The sequence below is a fragment of the Sebastes umbrosus genome, chromosome 23, assembly GCF_015220745.1.
Source record: "Sebastes umbrosus isolate fSebUmb1 chromosome 23, fSebUmb1.pri, whole genome shotgun sequence".
Lineage (NCBI taxonomy): Eukaryota > Metazoa > Chordata > Actinopteri > Perciformes > Sebastidae > Sebastes > Sebastes umbrosus.
Genome location: NC_051291.1, coordinates 21,019,299 through 21,041,722, shown reverse-complemented (window position 1 = coordinate 21,041,722; position 22,424 = coordinate 21,019,299). Strand labels below are relative to the sequence as shown.

Below are 22,424 nucleotides of genomic sequence, written 5' to 3'. Positions count from 1 at the left end.
TGCAATTTGAGTCAGAACTCGTGACTCCCTGTCTTCATAACTCAGTTCAGTTCAGTTAAATCTGAACACTCAGACGTGAAACACATATTTTTAGATTCAATGTGATTTACACTTCACAATGATAGCATTATCTCTGATGTCCATCCAGAATAAATGTCCATATATCCACTTAGAAATCATACTAAAAAATGTCACATACTAAAATACCTCACATACTAAAGAATGTCACATACTAAAAAGTGTCACATACTAAAATATCTCACGTACTGAAAAAAATCTCACATACTAAAAAAATCTCACTAATCTCACATACTAAAAAATGTCACGTAGTAAAATTTCATGTACTAAAAAACTCACATACTAAAAAATCTCATACTAAAATATCTCACATACTAAAATATCTCACGTCCTGAAAAATCTCACGTACTGAAAAATCTCACATACTAAAAAAATGTCACGTACTAAAATGTCACGTACTAAAAAACTCACATACTAACAAATCTCACATACTAACAAATCTCACATACTAACAAAACACACACTAAAAAACTTTACATACTAAAAAACCTCACATACTAAAAAAACGCACATACTAAAAAAACACATACTAACAAATCTCACATACTAAAAAAACTCACATACTAGAAAAACACACATACTAGCAAATCTCACATACTAACAAATCTCAAATACTAAAAAAACACACACTAAAAAACTTTACATACTAAAAAACCTCACATACTAAAAAAACGCACATACTAAAAAAACACATACTAACAAATCTCACATACTAAAAAAACTCACATACTAGAAAAACACACATACTAGCAAATCTCACATACTAACAAATTTCACATACTAAAAAAACTCACATACTAAAAAAAAACACATACTAGCAAATCTCACATACTAAAGAACAATCACAAACAAAGTAAAGATTTTAAAGTGAACAAAATGAGGTTTTATGGATTTTTCTCAAGGATAATAACACGTTTGGGGACTAAAAGAGATCATTTTGTTTTTTTGGACTCGAGGTGACTCCTGTTAAAAAGATAAGTTGTTACTGTGATTCTGTGATTATAAAATGGTTTGGATTCATGAGGCTTTGTGCTTGTCAAAGACTGTGAGGATCCAGCTGGATGCTGCTGCATGTTAACAGGTAGAATATTTATAAGATTACTCTCTCATTATGTTTCTTTATTTTGGTCTGATTTAAATAAAAGTTTGATGTTAGTCTGCCGGTGTCTGAGTGTTCCCGTTATTCCAGAGTGAAGCAGCGTTCTGCAGCCTGATCTATTTATAGCTGCTGCGTATCCCATTTTAAAAATACATCAACTGTGTTATGAAGCCCGGCGCCCTATCACTCATCATCTGATGAAAGTGAGCTGAATCACCCCAAAATCTATCTGAGCTGGCAGCGAGGAGGAGAGAGGAAGATCAGTAGACATGTATTTTACATTATACGTTATATAACTCACTCACTGTGGGGGCTCAGTGACGCTCTATCAGAGCTCCAGAGACCTGGTGAGAGGATGAACTAAAGGATGAACTAAAGGATGATCTAGATGATGAGAGGATGAACTAAAGGATGAACTAAAGGATGAACTAGAGGATGAACTAGAGGATGAGAGGATGAACTAAAGGATGAACTAAAGGATGAACTAAAAGATGAAAGGATGAACAAAAGGATAAACTAAAGGATGAGAGGTTGAACTAAAGGATGAACTAAAGGATGACTAGTGATCAATGACCACCAGAACCTCCTCCATGATCAAACCTCCTCACCACCACTACAACCACCTACAGGACCTCTAGAATCACTTTAGTGACCACCAGAACCTCCTCAATGATCACTAGAACCTCTCGAAGGACTTCTAGAACTACTTAAAGGAACCCTAAAACCCACACAATGATCACTGGAACCTCCTAAGGAGACCTAGTCCCTCCTATAAGACTCTAGAATCTCCCCAGTCACCACAAAACCTCCAAAAGGACCACTGGGACTTCCTAAATGATTACAGGAACCACCTAAAGCAGCGGTTCCCCACCTGTGGGTGGAGACACACAAAAAAGAAGATATGTCATATGAAACTATTTTAACTGTATTTGTATAGTTGGAAAGACAGTAAATGTTTTTAAACTTGAACAAAATCAACTAGTGACAAGAGGTGCAAGCAGATTATTTCCCTATTTTAAGAGGAACCATTGACCTAAAAGACCCCTAGAACCCCCCTCTTAATATTAACAATGTCCGCCTGTCTACTGAATCTTTTCAGGACCATCTCAAAATTTACTTTCAGCTTTTGTAACTGTTAAATTATTATTTCACAGCAGATTTTATAAACTTTCCTTGAACAATGTTCAGCTTGTGTTGTTTCTAAATAACGTGACAAGAGGAGGTTCTGCTGCATGTGCCTCCCTCTGTCATGTGTTCAGGTGGAACGAACGAACGAATGAATGAATGAATGAATGAATGAGTCATGTGATGAGAATTTAGTATCTGAAGTGACGACACTCAGCAGGTTGGATGAGAGGATTTAAAGTGAAGACGTAACAGGATCAGAGTCTCTCTACAGCTGGTTTCCTCCTGACAGCTCTAACTAATCCTACTGAGGGGTTCCTCTTCTCTAGCTGGTTCATGGTGTTGACCATTAGTTCATACTGCTGTGAGGATATACTGTACAGACATGCTAGAATGAATAACCTGTGTGGTATTATCAGCAAGGAGCTTAAAAGACATATTTTGAGGATCTCAGAGACCAGGATTAACCTGATAAATATGGTCTTTGATAGACACCAACCTCTAAAACACAACAGAGACCAGGTCTTTCTATTTCTAATCTACCTCAAAACAAATGTCTTGTTGAATCAATCAGAATGTCTATATAATGTTAAAAAATAGTGAAAATTTCCCGTTTAAATGTCCTTAAGTCCAAGGTGAAATAGTGCATAGTTCCAGTCACTATAACTATTGATTGCTGTAGCTGAATTTCTTTTAACAGGATTTTTTCACTGCTGATATCTTAAAACCTGTCCAGAGATATATAAACCAAAACTTAAACTAACTAAGGTAAGTAAAAAAGAAAAAAAAGAAAATATGGAAGTACAGTATGTAGTAGTTTCAAAACAAAAGTTACAAAGTCTTTCACAATAAAAGCATTAAATATCAAACAGGTAGGATAGTGAGTCTGGAGGATTTTTCTTCAAAAATTTCTGTTAAATTGCAGGGAAAGGAAAACATCAATATCTCGGTTTTTGGCTGTAGCCATCTTGGTTTTTGGCAACCAGAAGTGACACGAGAGGGTGGAGCTATACGTACAACCGAACGTTGGACAAGACATTTTTAGGGGACCAAAAAGGTTATAATTAACTTAGATGAACTGAAAACAGGGACAACTCCCAGACCGGACAACGCCGCGGTAGTGACCTGTCAATCACAAGGTAGCCCCGCCCTAAAGAATCCCCTGCTTTAAGGTATATTTGACTCTAAATGGGACCCTAATGGCCGAGGTCTGGGCTCTCCTTTCTAATTTTAGTTTTGTTTTCATATTCTATGCATGGATACTTCAGCTTCACTTACTAATTTCCAATCCCTGAATTTACGCCGTCTGGATATGAGATTGACAACACTTACAAACTGCTTCATCACCTTTTACAGAGTTAATGTTGTTGCACAAACAGACTGTACAATGTAAACAGATGGGAGACGTCCCACTGAGATCTCCTTCTGTCTGAGTTGTCCTGCAGTCATATACACAAACACTTATGTTCATATACTAATATAGAAACTGTACAGAATTACATGTTGGAAACTGTTTTACTTCAGCTCAGCTCACCGACTACATTAAATATTCATTTGTAATCATTGTGTCTGTCAGTGTGTGAGTCACAGTCAGATCACACAGCTATTTTTACTATACAGTAACACTCAGTCACGTCATGCCGTTTGTGAAGAGCAGCTCCCATCGATCGATCCCAATCTATTCTGTCTGTTACACCGCTGTATTTATAGCAGGCAGGCAGCGGTGTTTCACTGTTGAGGGATACGCTGCTGTGTTAGGAGGTAATTAAACCTGAATCATTGATGTTCATCTCTGTGTCTGGCCTCAATGGACTCTGCTGGTTCTGCTCCTGTTTAAACTGGTTTATGAAAGCCGTGTGATATATTTGATAGTATGTGTCGTACATTCTTCAATAAAAGCCGGTACTCAAATTATACGAGCCAACACAGACAAATATATAAGTTGCTAATAAAGGCTGGTAAGGGAGTGGCTGGAATTACCTTTACTTTCATAGTTTGGTGACAGCCAAAAACCAAGATGGCGACGGCCAAAAACCAAGATGTTGATGTTCAAAAACCAAGATGGCGACTGCCTAAAACCAAGATGGTGATGGTGATGTGCAAAAACTAAGATGGTGACGCCCAAAAAACAAGATGGTGACGGCCAAAAACAAAGATGGTGACGATCAAAAACCAATATGGCAACAGCCAAAAACCAAGATGGCGACAACCAAATAACAAGATGGTGACGGCCAATAACAAAGATGGTGAAGGTGATGTGCAAAAACCAAGATGCTGACGGCCAAAAACCAAGATGTTGATGGTGACGGACAAAAACCAAGATGGTAACAGGCAAAAATCCAGATGGTGACAGCTAAAAACCAGCATGACGACCACCAAAAACCAAGGAGGCAACGGCCCAAAATGCCTAACTCGAGGCTTCAAAACAGCAGTCCACAAACCAATGGGTGACGTGACGGTGACTACATCCACTTCTTATACTTAGTCTATGGTACACAGTGACATCACCGAACAGAAGAAACACAGATGAGTATAATGTTATTATGATAGATGATAGAAATAACGAACAAAACCAGCAATACCAGTTGTGATAAACGGGAACTCTCCTCCAGTTGAGTAAAGACCTGAGTCACTGTTGATGCTGGCGGTCAGACCTGACTCACAATCAGCAGTCTGTAGAGGACCTGCCAAGGACACAGACAGACTACTGACTCTGAATAAAGAAACACCAGCGACTGACACAAAAACACACCTGAGATAATAGGACGGTCAGCAAACCAAACCTGCTTTATAGCCAGAGTGTTAATGTTACATACAGTAACTTAGATGACGGTCTGCGTGCTCCCAGTTTAGAGAAGCAGGCAGGAGTACCGGCAGGAAGCTAAGCAATGTTCTGCTGTGGACGCCACGTTAGTTCAGATCAGAAAGTCACACAATAACACAAACTAACTAACCGATGTATGCAGCGGTAGACCAGCAAGTCCCCTGTTCTGAGAGGTAAAATTACTGTTTTTGTGAAGGGAGTCTGGTGGCTTTAAAGAGAGTGATATAACGGCTTCAGTTCCCGTTAGAAAGGGCTGTATAAAGGCGAGGTAAAGCTGTGAAAATATTCTAAATAAAGCGTAGACTTAAACTGATATTGATTTTTTTTTTAGGTGTTTAAAATCCATTTTTCTGCTGCTCCCGTCCACAGCCGCTTTACCTGGCCGTCAGACAGCCCTTTCTGACGGGGAACTGGAGCCGTTATAGTGTTCTCTTCAAAGCCACCAGACTCCATTCACAAAAGCAATAATTTTACCTCACAGAACACGGGAGTATAAATGTATAAATACATTTTCTCATTGTCTATTATTCAAGGCAAAGTTAAAGGGTCAGCGGAAACTCTTCATCAATTTTTCTTTAAATTTATCGGTCATTTGGTGAAGAAAAAGTCCGAAAAAAGTTCAGCGTTAGTCTCTCTCCTCTCAAAACGAACTCCATTCAAAAATCTATCAATTTAAGACAATACTGTTCACACACATACAGACCTAACAGAGAGGGATCTCATGGTTTTTACTAATCAACAGGGTTTTCTGCTAAATTCGGCATACAAGTGATTCACTTTGCAGCACATTATTTTAATAAAATATAATTTAATAACAGTTTGTTAATTCAAACTGGCCAGAAAGTACTTAAGTGATCAGAAAAGTTTGATATTTTAACATTCAGGACACAACTCCATCTGCTGATGAAGACCATGTGCTATTATCAAAAGCTCCAGAAGAGCTACTTAAGGTACTTTGTGGAGATTATTTTAGAGCTTATCGATTATTTTTTCGATGAATCAATTACATTTTTAGTCTATTAAATGTAAAATAAATACTAAAAAGTTCAGGAATATGTCTTCAAATGTTTTGTATTGTCCGACCCAAAGATTTTCAGTTTAGGATGCTATAAAAACGGGACATATTCACACTGGAGAAGCCAGAATAGTTGATGTTTTCCTTAATGAATAACTTAAACTAACCTCTTTAACACACACTATAGCGCTTCCCTCTCTGTCATTGTTCACTGACGACAGATCTGATAAACAGAGGCCCGTGTGCTGTGATGAAGTCATGGGATGATGAAACAGAGCTCCATTGATTTCTCCATCAGAACAAACGACCCACGTAAACCTGCAGCGCCACGGCGGTCTGCTGTGATCTAGATCTGCAGACCAGACGTCCACATGGTACAAGATACAGATAACAGAGCTGGAGCTTTCTACCAGCCGGCTGCTCTTCAGGACTGATTATGACCACAGGTTCATCTGATGAATAATGTCTTTAAACAGGCTCCATTACTGAGATAATGCAACAGCATCAATTAGTGGAGAGGAAGTTTACCCACATTTTAACATCTTTGTGCTGCCATTTATCTTTTATAGATTAACAATACAAATTATATGAAGCAGAATCCAACTGACGCAATTCAAACAAGATATTTGCAGAAAAAAGGAAACTGAATTTACTGTTTAAAGGAAGAGTTTTTGGGTAATATATCAGTCTCACGTCTGTGTGTTCCGTACAGAGCCGGAGTCAGAATGAGGTTAGCTTAGCTTAGCATAAACACTGGAAGCAGGGGGAAACTGATAGCCTAACTCTAAAGCTCCCTGATGAACTGTGTAATATTGGAGAGGTTTTTCTACTGCGTCTTTGGTGTATCACTGTAATGACTTGTTTTGAATGCCTATTTATTAATATATATATAGCTGTCTCAAGGAATGTGCAATCTTTTACTTGTTTCCACTGTGTCTAGGTGTACTACTTGTCGGTTATGTATTGTTTTAAGCTGACTGCCGCTGTGTACTGCACTACTGCCCAAGCAACATTTCTCCTTGGGACGATAAAGTATACTTTATCTTGTGCTGTAACTTGTTTTGTTTTTATTTATCTGTACACAAACATATTCTAAAAACTACAAACTGTTTCCATTTAATATTAGTACTCTACCTGAGTATATATTTTGACATACTTCATACTTCTATTCCACTTTTCAGAGGGAAATACTGCAGTTTTTACTCCATTATATTAATAATAACAGTATATACATAACTTACTGTATTTGTACAGTGTGGTATTAGTACTTTTACTGTAATAGTATATACATAACTTAACTAAGTGTGGTATTAGTACTTTTACTGTAACATTATGTACATAACTTAACTAAGTGTGGTATTAGTACTTTTACTGTAACAATATATACATAACTTAACTAAGTGTGGTATTAGTACTTTTACTGTAACATTATGTACATAACTTACTGACTTTCTCATGTCATTTGATATTAATGTTTACTGGTTTACCATTAATAATTGTCCAGTTTAATAACCACTAAACCTGTAGAGTCAAAGTGAACCTGGATTAGTTCTGGGGGGCCCCTCTGTGGCCCCTCATTACCTGGCTGGTGATCCTGAAGACCACAGCCCCATATAGAACTAATTATCCAGATATAGTTAATTCAAACAGGCTGTTGTGTGTATTTATACATGAATGTAATGGTATAATGTTCACCGAGGAACCTGCACACTGTGTTCGGGCCACGGTGAATCACTAACGGTCGGATGGACTCACCGAGCCCGCTGATCTCCTGTCGGATGTTGAGTCGGTTCCTCTCGTCGGCGATGGCCTTCAGCATCTGCTGCAGAGAACCGTCCAGCTCTCCGTTCTCCTCCTCCTCAGCTGGCCCGACAGCCTTACACAAACCGGGGAAGGACGCCATCTCCGCGCTGGGATCATGACAGTCCGGGCTAACAGCTACCGACGGAACCGGTTCACGGTAGCTAACACACGGCTACAAGAGAAGCACGGGAGGGGGGACACCGAGGATCCCCCCGGTTCTTCCTCAGATTAATCCCGGATTAAGATCCTTAAAGTGGCGTAAACTGCACACCTGGGTACCGGTGTTCTCTGCTGTGGAGCCCGGGAGCGGAGCCTGGAGGTCGGGCTTCTGATGCTGCAGCTGAGGGAGACTCTGGTCCTTCTGTTGTGCAGATCAGCTGGAAACACCCCTCACACTTCCTGTATCAACACGAGCCTCTTAAAGGGACAGAGCACCTGAATACTACTACACACACACGGTGACCCGGAGCACCGACAGGTGTTTCACAAAATACTGTCACCCGGCAGATTCAGTGACCCGCCCGGACCGGAAATTCAGTCTATTTTATAAATAATAGTAATAATTTCCATTTTATCACAATCAAATCTAATAAAAGTAAATACAAAATACATAGACGAATTGTAAAGGAGTAAAATATATAGTCAAACAGTTAAAAAAAAGTAGCTTATAACATAACTTTGTGCATATAATCTTCTTGTTTTTATACAATTTTAGACTGTTTTATTAAATATGTATGGTAGCCCAGTTCGAATGACTTAAAGGGACTGTTTGTAACTTTTTGCAGGTATAAATCTACCGGGTCGGGATCCCATGCGCGCTCGCGTGTGGCTACACTGTTCAGACCGCTCCTCTGCCTGCTCGTCTTCACTCACACAACGCGCGCGTTCTCGCTCCACCCTCACGTGCATGCGCGCACACTACACACTACAGAAGAGTTAATTTAGCTCTGAGAATATCTAGTGAATGTACAGTGGAAGTTTGTGCAGAAATAACTGCTGCAGCTCCTCCAGACCAACAGAGGTTTCCCGTGTCTTGTGAAGTGACGGAGCTCCGCAGCGAGAAACGTTATTGTCTCCGACCGAGTGCCGGTGTCTTCCCTGTTCCCTCCGGCTGCGGTCGGGAGGCGATAACGTTACTTGCTGCGGAGCCCCGCTGCTTCAGCCTCCAGGGCTGAAGCAGGACAGGCCAACACTAGGATGAGCATTGATTCATGGAGAGACCTTCGTCTGGTCAGCTAACATTACTGCAAAGCAGGTGAAATATAGAGTGATATTGTGGTTTTAGCTGACGTGTGTCGCCTCACTGTTTTGAGCGATGCTCGTTAATGTCTATTTAGAGCGAGCAAGACATTCTGAAAGTTACAAAACGTGCCTTTAAAAAATAGACTTTTTATGTAATAATTTTGACTTATCATGAACATTTCTATTTCTCATTTTATTTAGATAGATAGATTTACTTTATTGATCCCGGAAGGGAAATTGCAGAATTGATTTGAATTTGAATTATAAAATTACAAAATAATATGTCAAACTTTTATTTATCTTGTAGTTATAACGTAGTGAGTCAAGATTTAGACTTTTCTCAAAATTCTTAATTATCTCATAAGTCTTGATAAAAATATCAATGCTTATGATAGATTTTGACAAGTACATTATAATTTGACAGTGACTTAGTAACTCTTACTTTTGCCTTACTATCTTAACTTCTCACTTAATATCACATCATTTTGATTTAGTGACTCAAATGTGTGAATTGGTAACAAACATTTTGGTTTACTAATACTAATTTGACATTGCAGATTAGTATTTTGGAATGTAATTCAAAAAATTTTTAGCTAGTGTCTCATAACTTTATAACATGAGTATTTCCTTTTTTTTTTATCACACATAACTTTAAATCTAGCTATTTTTTAGTTTTCCTGGCTGAAATGGGCTTCCATACATTGGTGTTACTTTATGTGGGGTTAGCCTAATAACTGACTTAAATACATTAATAACTGAACTAAATGTTGGCTCATTTCAAAGTCTTTTAGCTAAAGAGTTGTAGCTACAGAGTTAAGCATTGTTGCCATGGCTTTTCTTTACTGCGTGTTATTTGTTAATAAGTATGTGATGTAGAGAGAAATTATATTGCATTCAGAACACTGGTTGTGCTGTTCTCCGGTGCTCAGCGGGTCATGAATCAGACGCACCCCTGTTAGCATCACTGCTAGGCGGTAGCAGCAGGCTATATAGTCCCCGCCCAGCTGGCTGGTGGAGGTGAAGAGGAAATAAATATGGAAAATATTCAACAACGTCTCTGTGAATTGATTAATTCATATATGACCTTCACAGTTGATGGCTCGAGGGTTAACTTAGCAACCGACTAAACAGCTAGCTAACAACGGTTAAAGCTACCGTTAGCTGTAACTTTATAATCGACTATTGAACTATTTAACGGAGTTAAAACTACTTTAAAACAACGGAATAAATCACGGAACATCACAGAATAGTGTCGGTACTTCGTTGGAGGACTGAAACCATTAAATGTGTCTGTTTTTACCGGTCTGGTGTTTTAATTACGGACAATTTACATCCTTCTTCGGTTGGAACTGGTGTTACAGCTAAAACTGTGACCCGTTAAATTCTGTGACGCTCCAGAGAGAAATAAACATTCTGACCCGTTAAACAGACGTGATAATATGACGTCAGTCAGTGTGATACTACGAATACAGTTTACATGGAGATGTGAATCTCAATCAGGTCACAGGATGTAACGGGTAACAGAATTATTCGTAACACTGGTGTTTCACCGCAGCAAACTCCGCCCGCCCAAAGGGAGCCTCCTCGCCGGTGAAACGGGTTTGTTTAAACGAACGCACCCTTTGTTTTAAGACAAAAGATGACGTCATTATCTCAGCTCCCGACCATGGAAACAAAAATGTGTTTCAGGTTGTTTTTGTCCTCTATAACTTTATTGTGTCCGTCTCTTCCAGCAGCAGTGAAAGCATAGATATATAATAAATGTAATAATTTAAGGGTTTAATGGGTTTTATGTGAGGATAAATGCTAATTAAGAGCTAAAAACCTATTAAATATACAAAATAACATGTCTCTCTTATCAAAGTTTCATAATTATTTTCAATAATTACTGTGTCTAATATGTTTCAGATTTTTATAATAATTCCCGAATTTTTTTCACATTTTTTACTAATAATTTTCAGACATTTTTCACTATTTCTTTCACATATTTTACTAATATGTTCGGACACTTTTCACATATTTTACTAATAATCTTCAGACATTTTTCTCAAATTTTTTATTACATTTTTTGTAATTATTTTCGTACATTTGTCACTTTTTTTAACATATTTTAATAATATGTTTCGGACATTTATCACATATTTTACTAATAATTTTCGAACATTTTTCTCAAATTTTGTTCACATATTTTACTAATAAATTTCGGACATTTTTCTCAATTTTTTAACATATTTTACTAATAATTTTAGGATGTTTTTTGGACATTTTCACTTATGTCTTTTACATATTTTACTAATAATTTTCGGACATTTTTCACTAATTATGACACAGATTTAACCTTTTTAAATTGTGAAATATTCAAAATTATATAGATATGTCAAAATTTTGGCTATTTAAATCAAAATTATGTATTCAAAATTGTGATTTAGTGTCTTTTCAAGTCAAAGTTATGAAGTATGAAAGTAGTTATATACAAAATTGGATTAAAAGCTAAATGATGACTTCAACAGTCAACAGTTTGACATAGTAAGTGAAAATGATTATAATTTTAACTTTTATTTAACCAGTTTAGTCCCATTAAAGTCTCTTTTGCAGCACAAAAAGTTGCAGACAAAAACAAAGTAAATACAAACAGAATAAGAGACATTTTTTACTGTAACATTTACAAAAGTCAGATTCATCAGTTTCTATTTCTTCTGCAGATTCTTCCAGTTTAAAGCAGAAAACATCACGTCTTTCTCCGTCCTGCCAAGATAATAATAAGAAGGGTCATCATTTTAAGACATCATTTAACAACTTTTAACTTTATAAGTAAAAGTAAAAATATCTTTTATTTCTGTAAAAGCTGTGCTGTGCGGTGTTATTCTAATAAACACATTAATTGAGGAGTATGTGAGCAGAATAAACTCCCGTCTCTACTCGGTATGAATGAACACTGGAGTTATTTATTGATCATCGGTGTTGTTTTATTGGTGCAGAAGAAGCTCTGATCGGTCGTCAGATGAATCCTCGCCGGATGTCTGCAGGTCGTCCTCCCGTCGGTCTCACTCGGGGAAGTCGTCCGTTGAGGCCCGGCGGCGGGCCGATGGGGTCGTGGCGAGGGCGTGGCAGGAGGGCGTAGGGGAGGCTCGGCCGCTGGTCGTACTCGCCCCCGATGATGCCGGGCACCGCGGGGTGGAACGGGACGGGGACGCAGCTGAAGAGGTCCCTGGGGTTCCGGTGGAACGGAGGGACGGGGTGGTGACGGGCCGCGTGACGCAGATCAGAGCGAATCTGATAAAACCTTTTGTAACGCTGGAGAGAGAATTAAAGATAAAAAGTTAGAATTATAATAAATATAAACATCTAATCTGAGTTTTCACAATTAAATTAATTAAATTAATTTAATTTAAATAAAGTACTCATAAATACAGGCTCTTTTAAAGCGTCACTTAAGGGGCTCTCGTTATTTATCCCTTAAAAATGTTTTATTAATTAATTATCTCGTTACCGTAGTTACATCAATCCAGCTGTAAATTCAGATGTTTAATCCTAATTTGGAGTTTATTCACGGATACATGTATTAATGGATTTGCTGTATATTAGGGGTATTTGTGCCTGAATTATGGGGTTTTAAAATCCAATAAACATTTCAGATAAGCCATCAACTATCCCTTTAAAATTGCATTAAAATTATTATAAATGGATAAATTAATTCAATTTAATAGTAAAAAAATAATTGGTTTAATAGTGAAAAAACAGGTCTTGCGATGAGCATTGTTCAGTTTTTATATATTTTATCTAATAATATTTAGTTTTGAACTAAATGACTGATTAAGTGGAGGAAAAATTGATCGAATGAATTGCTAAACTATTTTGCGAATAACTTTCACACATTTTTTCACATATTTAGCTAATATTAAGACGTTTTTCCAGATATTATTCAATTATATTTTTACATATATGACAAACAATTTTCACAATTTTTTTTTAGATATTTTTCACAATTTGTTTTCACAGATTTTAATAATAATCTTTGGACATTTTTCACTAACTGTTTCACATATTTTACTAATGATTTCCGACATTTTCACGTACATCTTTTACATCTTTTACTAATAACTTTCGGACATTTTTCATATATTTCTCGCTATTTATTTATTACTAATATATTTTGGATATTTTTCTTACATTTTTCACAAATGTTTTCACATATTTTACTAATGATTTTAGGATGTTTTTCGGAAATTTTTCACCAATAACTTTTACATATTTTACTAATAATTTTTCAGACTTTTTATTTTGTTTGTTTTAAAAAAAAAAAAAAAATGTAACAATGGTTTACACATATTTTACTAATATGTTTTGGACATTTTTCACTAACTGTTTCATATATTTTACTAATGATATTTTTAATCTTTTTTTCGTACATTTTTCACATATTTTACTAATATGTTTCAGAGATTTTTCAGACATTTCCAATAATTTTTTCACATATTTTTCTGACATTTCTTTCACATATTTTTGGATATTGTTCACTAAATGATAACTAAATAAAGTGAAAATATAATCAGTAATGGAATCAAACTGCTGTCTGCAGCCCTGGTTCAGATATGGATTCAGTGTTTCCATGTGAATTTAATATTCAGTTATATTTGTGTTTCTCACCTCTCTCCAGTCGGTGTCTCTGGACCTGTTGACATCTCGAGCTGAAGCACAACACAGAGTTTATTCAATTATTAATGAGACAAACTGTATAAATATAAAACTCTCTACCAGCAGACGGAGACAGGTGAGCTGTCCGGAGTCTGACCTGAGAAGTCGCGGCGGTACAGGTGCCTCCACAGCGAGGAGTCGGCGGTGGAGACGTTGAAGTGTCGGCTGACTGAAGACAGTCGGACCACCGATTGGACGTCCAGCAGTCTGAGGACTCTGAGGAGGAGTTCGGGAGGAAGAGCGGCCAGACCGAACGCCACAGGCAGAGCCATCGCTGGAAACACACACCGCAGTGACATCACAGTGACATCACAACCACAGTCAGTACATGTGTATTTATTAGAGACGGGTGAGACGGGTCAGTACCTTCTCTGGCGGCAGCGATCAGCGGGTACGCCAGCTGGTCTTTGAATAGTCGGGACAGTTTGTTCAGATCTCTGAATGCTGCAGCTGCACTTTCTCCTCAACAAACAACACAACCGTTATATTATTATTATTATTATTATTATTATTAATAATAACAGAAGCTTCAATCAGAGAGCTCTACCTGGCCACTCGTTGGTCACGTAGCTGGATGGATTCAGACACAGTTTACGGACCGTGTCAACGGTTTCGTTCACCTTCAGAGTCGCTGCAGGAACAACAGACGGATAAGAAACACGGAAGAAAAATACACTTTACATTTTTATGTTATTTTTAATGCTAGAAGAAATTAAAAAGGAATAAAAAGATGACGTGGTTCAACTTTACACCTGACTGTGGTTTTAAGTAATGTTGGTGAAGATCTGAGAGTAATAAAAAGCATCTTTGTGTCCCTGTTTTCACCCGTTCATCAACACTAAAACTGGGTTTATACTTGATGCAGATAATCCATTAAAATAACTTTATTACATCACTTTAAATGTGTAACTAAATTAATTTAATGATAAAAAAAAAGTAGTTTAATAGTGAAAAACATTTTGTGATGAGCATTTTTCATTCTTTTTTAAAAACATTTTCACAAAAAGTTTTTAACTAAATGATTACGAATGTAAGGGTAATAATAAAAATGAATTGCTTAACTATTTTACTAATAATATTCTGACATTTTTCACTTATATTTTTCAGATATTTTACAATCATTTTCAGATATTTCGGATATGTTTCAAATATTTTTTCGGATATTTTTCACAATTGTTTCACATATTTTACCAATAATTTTCAGACATATTTCACATATATTTTTCTAATTATTCTCAAATATTTTTCTGACATATTTCACTTATACATTTTACATATTTCGGATATATTTCCGGATGTTTTTCACAATTTTTTTGGTGACACAAGGTGACGTCTTCAAATGTTTTGTTTTATTTGACTGACAGCCCAAAACCCAAAGATGTTCAGTTTATTGTCACGTTAGACAAAGAAAAAGCAGCAAATTCTCGCATCTGAGAAACTGGAAAAAATAACTGAAACAATTAATCAATTCACCAAATAATTATAGATTACTGTTCTATGTCAACTGACTTATGTGTTCATTGTTTCACCTTTACTCCGTGACCCCTTAATGAACCATAAGTCCTCCCTTAACTTGTGCTTTCCTCACCAGAAACTGAGCTTTATTTTGTATTTTAGTGTGGATTTTTTGGGTTGTAAAGTGATGTCATAAGCATTTCATGCTTGTACCACCCACTAGAAACACTTTACAGACAGAAGAAGATACAGCCGACCACACAGCAGCTGTCACACCTGGATCATGAAATAACGGTGATGAACTGACCGTTGATGACGAGCGTGGCGCCCATACTCACAGCCACCACCATGGCCAGGCTGCTCTCACACAGAGGATGAGAGTACTGCAGCTTGTAGAGTCCAGCCGGAGACCTCCAGCCTGCAGGCATCTCACCGGCCTTCAGCTCACAGCCCTGAACACACACATAGTGTTTATATTTACAGTATATATACACTTATACACACTGATTACATCCATCACTGGAGGCATTCAGACCACCTGAGGAACGAAGCCAGTTTCGATCATCAGCAGGTGTCCGGCCACCATGATGGCGTCGCTGGGACTGCTGGTCTGGGCCGAGTGGTGGAGGAGCTCCAGAGAGAGAGGAGCCTGACCGTCCTCCGCCTCGCTGCACAGCATTGGCTCCCAGCTAGGGGCCGCCGGATCAGAGTCCAGCACCTCGCCGGTCTCCTCGGACTCCGTCCTCGCAGGTCTGCTGCTGCTGCTGCTGCTGCTGCTGCCGGGCTGTTTGTTAAATACAACAAGGATCAAACTCAACGAGAAATAACTAGAGCTGCACTGAAGCTTCATTCATAACATTAACATTCAAATTATAAATCAACATTTGAATGCAGCGCAGTTTGCTCTCCAGCTCGCTGCACACAAAGAGAGGAACGCACTGACGAGTTAAAAGAGGGTAAAAAGTTGTACTATATTAAAAGGGACTATTTGTAACTTTCAGAAATGCTTCTTAACAGCGACACCTGTGGCCGTGAAACCAACGAAAGTCAGCGTCGGGCTCGCGCTTGCTTGCTCTCAATATACCTGAACGAGCATCACTCAAAACAGTGAGGCGACACAAGTCAGCTAAAAGCACAATATCACTCTATATTTCAGCTGCTTGGCAGTAATGTTAGCTGACCAGACGAAGGTCTCTCCATGAACATGATTTAGATCTGATCCTAGTGTTGGCTTTTCCTGCCTAAGTGCAGGCTGAGGCAGCGGGGCTCTCCAGCGTGTCTCCCTGCTCTCTCCGCCCGCAGCCGGAGAGAGCAGAGGAGACACCGGCACCCGGTCGGTAACGAGAAGACAACGTAAATCTCTGTAGAGCTCCGTCACTTCACAAGACACGTGAAACCTCTGTTGGTCTGGAGGAGCTGCAGCAGTTATTTCTGCACAAACGTCCCCTGTACATTTACTAGATATTCTCAAGAGCTAAACTAACTCTTCTGCAGTGTGGAGTGAACGCGCGTTCACGTCTAGAGGTGGAGCGAGCTGAGCTGTCTGAGTGAAGGCGAGCAGGCAGAGGAGGAGAGTACAGCGGCTACACGCATATGCGAGCGCGCATGTGTGACGACCCGCTACATTTATGCGCGTACAAAGTTACAAATAGTCCCTTTAATTTAATGGTAAAGAAAATAAAGATGAAGGAGTTTAATCGTGAAATCTCTTGTTATGAGCATTTTTCACTTATTTCAGATATTTATTGATATTTTGTTTGTAACTAAATGATTAATAAAGTAATTTAAAAAAAATCAATAATGAAAATAAATTGCAAAATTACTTTACAAATATTTTTTTCTTATATTTTTCACATATTTTCTATTATTTTTTGGATATTTTTCTACATATTTTAAAATATATTTTGGATAATTTCACATATTTGTTACATATTTTTCAGACATTTTTCACAAACTTTTTCACATATGTTACTAATTACTTTCGGATAGTTTTCACATATTTTACTAATAATTTTTTACTTATAATTTTGATTTATTTTTCACATACATTACTAATACTTTTTTGATATTTTTTCATATTTTTTGTATATTTTTCACATATTTTACTAAAAATGTTTGGATATTTTTCACATGTTACTAATATTTTTTTTTAATTTTTCATATATTTTAATAATTTTTGGGTATTTTTCACATATTTTTCTAATAATGTTTGGATATTTTTCACATATATTACTAATCATTTTTTTTTATATTTTTCACATATTTAACTAGTAATTTTAGGGGGATATTTTTCACATATTTTACTAATATTTTAGGGGGATATTTTTCATATATTTTACTAATAATTTTTGGATATTTTTCGCATATTTTACTAATATTGTTTGGATATTTTTCACATATTTTACTAATATTTTTGGGATATTTTTCACTTATATTTTTTGACATATTTTGCTAATAATTAACAATTAGAACATTTTCACTTCTATTTTTTCATTTATTTTTCCACTATCGAGCTATATTCATTAAAGAGAGTTGATTTAATAAAAAAGACTAACTCATTTAATCCGATGAATCACTTTATTCAAATTGAGAATTTGCAAGAGGATTTTTTTTTCTTTTTCTTTTTAGGGTGATGATGTCATAAAATATGACAACAGACATTTTAGACAGTCTGTTCAGCCCTATAAATAAGCGATTCAACAAGTACAAATATATAATTCATACCACCTGTAATTATCATGAGTACTTCTTCCACCGCTGCATGTTCTGGTTCCACAGGTGAATCACTCACCTGGTTGGAGGTCATGGCGGCTGTCTGTTGGTTCTGCTGCTGCCTCTGGTTCTCTGAGCTGCTGGTCGGTCTGTTGGTGGAGCTGTTTGAGTGGGTAGGGTTGTTGGGGTTGTTGGGGTTGTTGGAGTTGGTGGAGCGGTTTGAGTTGGTGGGGTTGGTGGGGTTGGTAGAGTTGTTGGGGTTGATGGAGTTGGTGGAGCGGTTTGAGTTGGTGGGGTTGGTGGGGTTGGTGGAGTTGGTGGAGTTGGTAGAGTTGGTAGAGTTGGTAGAGTTGGTGGAGTTGGTGGAGTTGGTGGAGTTGGTGGAGTTGTCGGCTGCAGACTGAGGCAGGACGACACAGACCAAATCTCCAGAGACGATGCCGCAGGACGACAGAGTCTGACCGGAGTCTGTCAGAAGCTCAGAGCCGTTCAGAGACAAACGGAACTGAGTGTCTGCACTGAAACCCAAAACACTGGCTCACATCAAATGTTCTGTCGTAACAGGACTTTAAACTAAAATGACAACTGGCCAAATCTAAAATAGTTTAGAAACAAAAACATAAACAGCAGAGAGAAAGTTTGTTCCTATGTAAGTAAACCATCTCTGCTCTGCCCATGTCTTTAATAATCATTATTTAATAAGAAACAGTATCTGGTGTCTGACCTGAGTCCGTGAGAAGACAGAACCGTGTCCTTGATAAGATCTGTGAGCTCCTTCAGACTGGGTTCTTCTCCCGGTAACTCCACCCTACTGGTCTGTCGGTTGATCCGAACTCGCAGCTTCATGCTGCAGACAAACATGAACAGATGAAGTCATTCACTCCCAACAAAGCATTAAGATTTCCCTTAATTGTGACTAAGGGGCACAGTTCAAACCATGGCAAATAAACTACTTTAAAACTAAATCATGTTTGTGTTTGTAGCAGAAAAGCTCCAAAAAGTTTTAACAGATTTAATTTCTAGAATTTAATGGAAAGTGAATGGAGTTTGGTGGAAAGATGCTAGTTTCTACAACAGGACATCTGCACATTTAACTAACTACTGCTGTTACTTTACAAGAGTGTCTGTATACCTTTGACCTTTATGACATACTTGATATTAGACCTTTAACTGATTTTACAAACTGAATCATGTTTAGTTATTATATGATGATATATATTATATCATGTTTAGTTATTTCTGTATACTTTTGGCCTTTATGACATACTTGATATTATACCTTTAGCTGCTTTTAGAGTTTGGTGGAAAGATGCTTATTTCTATAACAGAACATCTTTAAATATTTGCACATTTTTGTAAGAACTACTGCTCTTACTTGACAGGAGTGTCCACATTTTGGCCATATAGCATACCTCATATTATATATTCTGTTTTTACAAACAAATAGGACTGAATAGCTCAAAATGACAGGTTTCCCTTAAACATGATGAAAAGTGAATGGAGTTTGGTGGACAAATGTTGCAACAGATCATCTTTGAACATGTGTATTTTCTCATGAACTACTACAACTTAATAAAAACAATCTGACTTATATATAGTAGAATTATTCATTGCTATGTATAAAGTTATCCTGTTGATAGGACCAAAAAACAAAACTCCATGTCTCATTACTTTGCTCTCTTTCTAGTACAAAACTCCATCAGGAAATCTCCATCTTTTATTTCTGATGAGTCATGAACGTTGTTTGGGAGTTGAAAGTATTAAAGCAGCTTTGTGTTACCATGAAAACAGACTAGATTCATGATTCAGCACAAACATCACATTCAAATCATGTTCGGTTAACTAACGTTAGGAACTTAAAATTCCACAGGACAAAACACATTATCACTAAATAAATAAAACAAGACAGAAACAGATTCAATACATCTAGCAGCAGTCTGGCATCAAAGCTGGCTTGTTATTTAAGAAGAAATGACATGTTTGGTTTCGTTTCTAGTCTAAACGTCAACTAACTGAACGGTTTCAGTTGCTGCGTAACAGTGACGCTTTGCTAGTTCACTTAGTGCTAACTAGGTTAGCTAGTTGACTTGTTTAACCGCCGTGTTAGTGATAAAAGATGTGAGAGCAGAAAAACACTTACGTGATTAATTAAAGTGATTAAATCCAGGTGGTTTTATGACATCTCTCTGATAAGTCGCATCTGTAAACAGACCAGGAGCGACCCAGACAGCAGCGTCAAACCAGCACACAGCTAAACACAGACAAGTTCCGGTTTTCAATATAAAGATTTTCAAAATAAATGACCAAGTTAGAAATGTGTCAAAAAGAAAAAGTGAAATACCGCATAGCTAGTAAACTTTCCACAGGGTAGAGTGTATGAGTGTGCTTAGTGTAATAAACATGTCAATTGTAATGTAAATGTGTTAATTACAAAAAGAGAAAATAGTTTATGCTCTTGTTTTGAAGGCCAGTCGCCGAACATCCTTTACGGCTAAACTTGACTTGCTAAACTTGTTTGACTACATCAATACATCCATGGACTACATCTACGGCAAGCTAGCAGTTTATATGTTAGCTAACACTCCGGACTTATGAATAGATTATTAACTTTGTAAAAATAAAGTCATTTATGAGTTCTGCATATTTAACAAAAGAAGTCTCACGTTCATTGTTAAATTAGCGTTAAAAGTTATATTTTAATGCGTCATGCCAAATTAACAATCGCGTTTTTCTGTCAAACAGCTTACGGGCCTCCGTCCAGCTCTGACTGCTGCTGACACACTGAACATTAGACATTAAACAGCCGGTGAAGCGCAGCAGCATTAAACTCTGTAACATCAAACCTCCTGTGATCGCAACAATGAGTCGCAGTTATAACGATGAGCTGCAGTATCTGGATAAGATCAGCAGTAACTGCTGGAGGATTAAGAAAGGGTTCGTTCCCAACATGCAGGTGAGACTTGTAGCTGTTAACGTGGCTAGGTGGTTAGCTCACCTTGCTCCACTCAACCACAGTTATCTACAGTCAGTCAGCACATGTTGGCTACTTGTTTAGACTCTAACCAGACTCCCTTTACAAAATACCACAATAATTAATTTAATGTTGTTACAAGAATCAATGAAATTATTTCAGAAATCAGCCGCAAACCAAAGTTCAACCAGCTGACGAAGCTCAATGATGCAACTATTAGCTATAAGATGTTAGCCGAATTAAAGGGTGGATCCTAATGATTACTGAAACATTAAAATAAATCAAAATATAATCTACAGTTTGGCCACATAGGCATCCTCAATAATAATTATACATTTTTTCTAATCGAAATCAGTAGACTATAATGGATTTCTAAAATGATTTATATTGATATTGAGAGAATAAAACTGATGATTTTTAACATTTTAACATAACTATTTTGACAAGGATCCCATACTATTATTATTATTATTATTATTATTATTATTATTATTATTATTATTATAAACGTATTATTAAATAATAGAAACATTTTTTAATTCATGCTGTGTGGTGAAACAAAAGTTGTCCCACATTGAAAACATTGAAGTCAGGAACCACATCAGGTAGGAGATTATGATATTAATCAGCTCATTGGTCTCAATCAATAATAGCAAAAAAATATGTTATTAATATCAGGACTAATATGAAAATGAAGCTTAATATTGCACCAATTAGATTAATCAATTACATGTGCATATGTGTTTGCGACAGGCTGTGTGGTAATTTGAATAAACACAAATCACTTTAGTAATGTGCAACATGTGAGCACAAAACTGAACTAATGGAGGTTTTCAAACTACATTTGAACACATGGAACCTCTTAAAGAACTCAATATTTTTCTTTCTGTGCAGTTCTAAAAACTTGCACAACTTGCATATATTTTTCACATATATTACTAATAATTTTCAGACATTTTTCACTCATATTTTTCACATATTTTAATAATCATTTTTGGATATTCTTCACATATTTTAATTATAATTTTCAGACATTTTTCACTTATCTTTCACATATTTTACTGATTTTTTAAAACATAAGTGAAGCAGAGTTGCTCCTTTTTCCTTCTACATATATTGACCATTAAAGTGAGATGTTATTCTAACTTTTATTGTATTGATTGATTGTTTTGAGTCTACATGAACATTAAAACAGATGTTTTCTTGCAGGTTGAGGGAACCTTCTACGTGAACGAACCTCTGGAGAAGCTGATGTTTGAGGAGCTTCGTAACGCGTGTCGAGGAGGAGGTCAGCTGCTGTTTGACTCTTTAACCCTCTGAAATCATCCCACATGTTTCACTTTATTTATTTATATACTTTGTCCTCCAGGTGTGGGAGGATTCCTTCCGGCCATGAAACAGATCG

The 22,424-nt window shown here is 37.0% G+C and overlaps 3 protein-coding genes across 11 annotated transcripts in view; 1 reads left to right on the top strand and 2 right to left on the bottom strand.

Annotated features, from left to right (window-relative positions):
* kiaa0930 (KIAA0930 ortholog) overlaps positions 1-10,754 on the bottom strand; it is a 32,696-nt gene extending 21,942 nt beyond the window's left edge. For 2 of the 7 annotated variants that reach the window (XR_005205590.1, XM_037761003.1), the window contains exons 1-2: positions 7,897-8,716; positions 4,885-4,986 (exon numbers count right to left, since the gene is read on the bottom strand). Coding sequence is in view for 6 of the 7 variants with exons in the window: in XM_037761003.1 (XP_037616931.1) it covers positions 4,885-4,986; positions 7,897-8,044 (250 nt within the window). In the remaining variant the exon portion in view is untranslated. Of the gene's footprint in view, positions 1-4,884; positions 4,987-7,896; positions 8,717-10,136; positions 10,195-10,486 lie in introns of those variants that run through there. The other 5 variants (XM_037761004.1, XM_037761006.1, XM_037761005.1 and 2 more) reach the window with 5 other exon arrangements.
* A 1,069-nt stretch (positions 10,755-11,823) lies between these two features.
* fbxo7 (F-box protein 7) lies at positions 11,824-20,343 on the bottom strand. 3 transcript variants are annotated; one of them, XM_037760993.1, is made up of 10 exons: positions 20,189-20,343; positions 18,773-18,895; positions 18,083-18,566; positions 15,875-16,120; positions 15,644-15,788; positions 14,429-14,512; positions 14,248-14,343; positions 13,979-14,155; positions 13,834-13,874; positions 11,824-12,480 (listed from the first exon to the last, which is right to left on the bottom strand). In XM_037760993.1, the coding sequence occupies exons 2-10, from the start codon at positions 18,892-18,894 to the stop codon at positions 12,184-12,186; spliced, it is 1,692 nt and encodes a 563-aa protein (XP_037616921.1). In that variant the 5' UTR covers position 18,895; positions 20,189-20,343; the 3' UTR covers positions 11,824-12,183. The 3 variants fall into 3 exon arrangements, with proteins under 3 accessions (XP_037616921.1, XP_037616922.1, XP_037616923.1); XM_037760994.1 differs by having other exon boundaries at positions 14,248-14,340; XM_037760995.1 differs by having other exon boundaries at positions 18,128-18,566.
* A 375-nt stretch (positions 20,344-20,718) lies between these two features.
* Positions 20,719-22,424, top strand: part of rtcb (RNA 2',3'-cyclic phosphate and 5'-OH ligase) — a 10,233-nt gene continuing 8,527 nt past the window's right edge. Inside the window, exons 1-3 of the mRNA XM_037760998.1 lie at positions 20,719-21,001; positions 22,229-22,307; positions 22,389-22,424. The exon at positions 22,389-22,424 is cut by the window's right edge and continues 32 nt beyond it. Of these exons, the coding sequence (XP_037616926.1) occupies positions 20,909-21,001; positions 22,229-22,307; positions 22,389-22,424 (208 nt within the window). The 5' untranslated portion in view covers positions 20,719-20,908. The remainder of the gene's footprint in view (positions 21,002-22,228; positions 22,308-22,388) is intronic.

What these genes read in the sequence shown, in the direction of transcription:
- fbxo7 (XM_037760993.1), bottom strand. Translation starts at nt 18,894, where the DNA reads ATGAAGCTGCGAGTTCGGATCAACCGACAGACCAGTAGGGTGGAGTTA. An exon ending in CTGTCTTCTCACGGACTCAG is followed by an intron (nt 18,567 to 18,772) that starts GTCAGACACCAG and finishes TTTGGGTTTCAG; the next exon opens with TGCAGACACTCAGTTCCGTT. An exon ending in CGCCACGCTCGTCATCAACG is followed by an intron (nt 14,513 to 15,643) that starts GTCAGTTCATCA and finishes TTGTTCCTGCAG; the next exon opens with CGACTCTGAAGGTGAACGAA.